Source organism: Daktulosphaira vitifoliae, unplaced genomic scaffold, assembly GCF_025091365.1.
Source record: "Daktulosphaira vitifoliae isolate Bord-2020 unplaced genomic scaffold, ASM2509136v1 Scaffold_2, whole genome shotgun sequence".
NCBI lineage: Eukaryota > Metazoa > Arthropoda > Insecta > Hemiptera > Phylloxeridae > Daktulosphaira > Daktulosphaira vitifoliae.
The window spans coordinates 4,682,753-4,688,145 of record NW_026099573.1 but is presented as its reverse complement, the minus strand read 5'-3'; the positions used below and the strand labels follow the sequence as shown (position 1 = coordinate 4,688,145).

Here is a 5,393-nt window from a genome sequence, read left to right as displayed (position 1 = left end):
GTTGATGACATTGTCGATTTCATGGTTGAAATAAATCACGAAATAATAAATTTATTAAAAATGTTAACTGTAAAGGGTATGGTAAAATTCAATGTTTTACTACATACAACGTACTTTCATACTGTAACTGGTGAGTTCAAAGATGTATCATTCAAGTCGCGCAATAAAACAGTAGACTTAGGAACCGATTTTACATCAGTAATGGAAAAAATAACATTAAAGTTGGAAACTGAAAAACAAGAAATGGAAATCAAGCAAAGTGGATGGTCGCTAATATCAATTGATGGTATTTTGTTGAGAGTACATAAATTGAACCCACTGAAGGGATCATCGTATATTGAATTACCATCGTGTATAAAAAACAAAAAGGCTGTTGTAAATATTAAAAACGATGATCAACAATGTTTCAAATGGTCAATCTTATGTCATTACAATAAAAGAGTTAAAAGAAGTGATTGGAATGTTGCATATGTTGAATTAGAACAACGTTTTAACATAGATTTTTTTGGTATTGATTTTCCAACACCAATTGAACAAATTAATCGCTTCGAACGAAAAAATCCTACAATATCGGTAAATGTGTATGCGTTGGACAATAAAAACATTGTTTTTCCATTGCGTGTAACTAAATCCAAAACCGCTACAGATCATATTGATTTACTATACTTGAAAAATAATGAAACTAACCACTATTGTTACATCTCAAAATTTTCAAGGCTTGTATCAAAACAACGCTCAAAAAGTAAGCGACAAGAATATCATAGTAAACGATGTCTCAGCGTATTTAACGATCAACCGATATTAACTCGTCNTTTAACGAGCAACCGTTATTAACTCGTGCGAGTGGGAAAGAGGGACTTAAAGAACATGTAAAAATGTGTGGAAAATTCAAGGAGGGTCGCATTGTTCTACCACAGCCTAACTCTGATCTTTCAATATTACGTTTTAAAAACACAAGACGAGAAGAACCAATACCATTAGTTATCTACGCTGATATGGAAAGTTTACTTGTTCGAACGATTGAACAAATATCGGACAAGTCTATGATTATACAAAAACATAAACCAATGAGTTATTGTTTTTACATAGTACGCAACTACAAAATATTACCGCAAAACATGTGTCAGGGATTACCGGAGGAACCAGTAATGTATCGAGGACCTGATGCTGCTAAACATTTTGTATCAGCGTTGGTGGATATTGGAAAACAAGTATCAGATATCATGAAAATTAACATCGAGATGAATCCTCTAACTTCTGAGGAACAACATCGTTTCAATATTACAAAACATTGCGACTCGTGTANAACTTCTGAGGAACAACATCGTTTCAATACCACAAAACATTGCGACTCGTGTTTAATAGAGTTTACCGATAAGTTAGTAAAAGTCAAGGATCATAATCATTGGACGGCAAAATTTCGAGCTGTTTTATGCCACAAATGTAATTTACAACGACGATATTCCGCATTCATACCAGTTATCATGCATGGTCTTTCAAACTATGACTCGCACATGATAATACCAGAAATGGCTTACGACAATAAAGACATTACTGTTATAGCACAATCCGAAGAAAAATATATTTCGTTCAGTAAGACAATAAGCGATTATTTTCAACTTCGATTTATAGATTCATATCGATTTTTGCAAGCGAGTTTGTATCAACTTATAACCACCTTGACTTTACTTGATTTTGCACATACATTAAATGTCTTTAAATCGTTGGAGTTGGTCACACGGAAATCGGTTTTCCTATACGAATACGTAGACAGTTGGGAAAAACTCGACGAAAACCAGTTGCCAACCCGCGAAAATGTTTACAGTTCCATTACGAAAACTACAGTATCCGAAGAGGACTATGAACATGCAAAAAAAATATGGCAACACTTTGTATGCAAAACTATTGGTGATTACAGTGACAATTATTTACTTGTCGACGTTATGGTATGTTGTTAATTTTTTTAGTAATTAACAATTATAAATACATTTATTTTTTAGGTACTTGCTGACATATTTGAAAAGTTTCGCGCGGAGAGTTTGAAAAATTATTCTCTGGATCCCACTCGTTATAACTCATGTCCAGCCCTATCATTTGATACTATGTTAAAATATACTGATGTCAACATTGAATTGATAACAGACCCAGATATGTTATTAATATTTGAATTGGGTATACGTGGAGGTTTGACACAAGTATGTGTGATGACACGGCCACGGCGTTGTCACACGTTGACACCCCGCGGTCGTATCAGCTCCTTCTCAGCCACCGCTTCACTGTAAACCGGACCGTTACAGACACGCGTTATCGTCGTGGTGTAAAGTCCAACAAATGCATAGCGTCGAATACCCCGCCGCAATAATACGTCCAGTTAGTCATCTTCGTGACATTTATCTCTGTGGTTACGCCGTCCGTCCAAAAATTCAACCGAAACCATCCCAGTGCGACTTTGTTAATAATAGTATTATTGTTAATTTTGGTTTAATTTTTCTGGTTCTATTTTATCTTTTTTTTGTTTTGTGTAACACTTTTCTTGATTAAACGGCTTTACGCCATCTAAAGAACGATCTGGTTGTTTGATTTCTTTTCTTCTTTGATTACGACGTTAGTCGCTACAGTGATTATTAAAAATATAAAAATATGTTTAATAATATTTATAAATATATATATATATATATTATATTTAATATATTTAATATAGGTCAATCAGCGGTATGCTCGAGCAAATCATCCAGGTATCTCTGATTACAATCCCAATATTCCACATAAATATCTTCGATACCTAGATGATACAAATTTATATGGAACAGGTAGTTTTTTTAAATAAAAAAAATTAATGTTTGTGTAAAAAAACATTTGTTTTTTTAAGCAATGATGGAACCGATGCCACTTGGTATTTTGAATGGTCAACTGTTACATTGGAGGAAATACTTGACACAGCTGAGGATGCTGATCATGGATATCTTGTGCAAGTCGATGTAGATTATCCACAACATTTACATGATTTACACAACGATTTACCATTGTTTCCGGTAAACGAGCGTCCACCTCTACCGTCTGCCAAATACAACAAACTGATGACCACGTTGTATCCAAAACGTAATTACGTTGCACACTATCGAACATTAAAGCAAGCGGTAAAACACGGTGTGGTTATCACAAAACTGCATAAAGTCATAAAGTTTAAACAATCTCGATGGTTGGCACCCTACATCCAAATGAATACAGAATTACGTAAAAAAGCCTCCAACAAGTTTGAACAAGATCTACCAAAATATATGATCAACTCCAACTATGGTAATACTAATATTTTTATACGTTTAATTTTTTTAATAATAAAAATTTTTAATTTTACTTGGTAAAACATTGGAGAACGTGAGAAAACATCAAAATATTCAACTCGTTTGTAACGAAGATAAATTATCAAAACTGATAGCGAAACCATCGTTTGGTCACACCACAATATTTAATGAAAATCTTGTAGCTGTACACATGTATAAAGAAAAAATTAATTTTTTTAAACCCATTTTTATTGGACAGGCCGTGCTGGATAAATGCATCATGTACAAGTTTCATTATGATGTAATGCAACCATTTTATGGTCCTGAAAGACTTAGACTCGTGTATATGGATACAGACAGTTTTATTTATTTAATATTAACGCATAGTTTTCAGGATGATTTGAAAAAATATCTGTTTGAATACTTCGACACTTCCAACTATCCCACTGATCATCCATGTTACAGTGATAAACGTAAAAAACAACCGGGTACATTTACCGACGAATGTAAAGGTATGCATATGGAGGAAATTGTTGCACTCTTGCCCAAAGTCTATGCGTACCTGATTGCCTACAAAAATTATAAAAACGTTTTGCGGCAAGAAGAAGTGAAGCGATTGATGGGTATTAGTATGGGTGTAGTGAAACATGAAATAAATATGGTTGACTATTTAAATTGTTTGTGAAATAAACTAAATCAAATCCACAAGAAAATTTCAATCATATGTTCAAAACGTCACAATGTTTTGACGGTAGAAACGAGGAAACTCGCATTGTCCAACTACTATGACAAGCGTGCAATAGTCGGCGACGAGTTTGGGTATAAAAATGTATATACAAAAGCGTGGGGACATTATTCTTTAAATACATAACAATTTATTTTGTATAAAATATATTATTGTATTTAGTATTTTATTAACAATATATGTCAATTTATTATATAATCTTTAATTTATAATTTATTTATGAAAAATATACTTATTGTAGAAATAAAAATGAATATTATAAAGTATTCGTGTTTATATATATATTTTATAATACAATAGCGTTACATGTTATAATTCATCCATTGTTTTAAACTTTTGTCTTATATAAACTGCACATGGTTTTGTAACACAACTTAAATTGTACAGAGGAGGACAGTCCAAATCCTCTACGTTGTCCCGGTATGTTCTTTTCCACTACTCTCTTTTTTACAGTTCCCTTCACGTATATGGTTTCGCATCGCAAGAGTTTCATTATTCTCGGCAACTCATTGTATTCCACATCCCCGCAACGTGTATCCATTCCATGTAGGTATTTTTTCAACCAAAAGTTTGTTTTAGCATCCTCCTTGATACTTTTTGGATGTTTGAACATCCAATGGGCGAAAGAAGTGCAGTCTATGGCAATAGCAGTCAGTTCCTTGACCAAAAATGATCGGTCAGCTGCCACAATACCTTGTATATCGACAATCATTGAGGTAAGATATTGGTTTTCGGTATCCATGAATTGTGTTCTGGACCAAATCCTAACCATTTAACGTAACACTGACCTCGCAACACTCTTTCGAACTTTGANTTGTCAAACACTGATTTATGTACACTAATCCGAACTTTGTCACCCACGTGGAATTTTATCGGTAAATTATCGGGTATTTTGCGTAACTTGAGTCGAACCAGGTCGGGGTTTTGCACAGCTTGCACCGGTATCATTCCGATTGTTCTATGTTTACGCACGTTATTGTATTCGTGCAACAGCGTAGGCAACCGATTCACCCACTTGTACGAACCACGTGCACTAAAATCGCACCACATTGCGTTTTTCAACGTGCGGTTAAAACGTTCCACGAGACAGGCTTTTATAGTGGAATAAGTTGAATAGTGATTGATTGTTTATTGTTACATCAGTTTTTGAAACGGTTTGTTANTGCATATTGTGACATCAGTTTTTGAAACTGTTTGTTGTAGAATTCTTTACCATTGTCCGTTTGCAAAAGTTTAGGATGACGACCTTGTTTTAATATTCCATTCATGGCAGCAGTAACTTCTTTGGCTGTTTTATTTTTCAACGGAATGGCCCACGCATATTTTGAAAATCCATCGATGCACGTTAAAATATACCGATGACGTCG

At 34.0% G+C, this 5,393-nt stretch overlaps 1 protein-coding gene across 1 annotated transcript; it reads left to right on the top strand.

Annotated features, from left to right (window-relative positions):
• Positions 1–1,321: 1,321 nt before the first annotated feature.
• Positions 1,322–2,611, top strand: LOC126898834 (uncharacterized). The gene is made up of 2 exons (XM_050673234.1): positions 1,322–1,946; positions 2,001–2,611. The coding sequence occupies exons 1-2, from the start codon at positions 1,485–1,487 to the stop codon at positions 2,280–2,282; spliced, it is 744 nt and encodes a 247-aa protein (XP_050529191.1). The 5' UTR covers positions 1,322–1,484; the 3' UTR covers positions 2,283–2,611.
• The last annotated feature ends 2,782 nt before the right edge of the window (positions 2,612–5,393 follow it).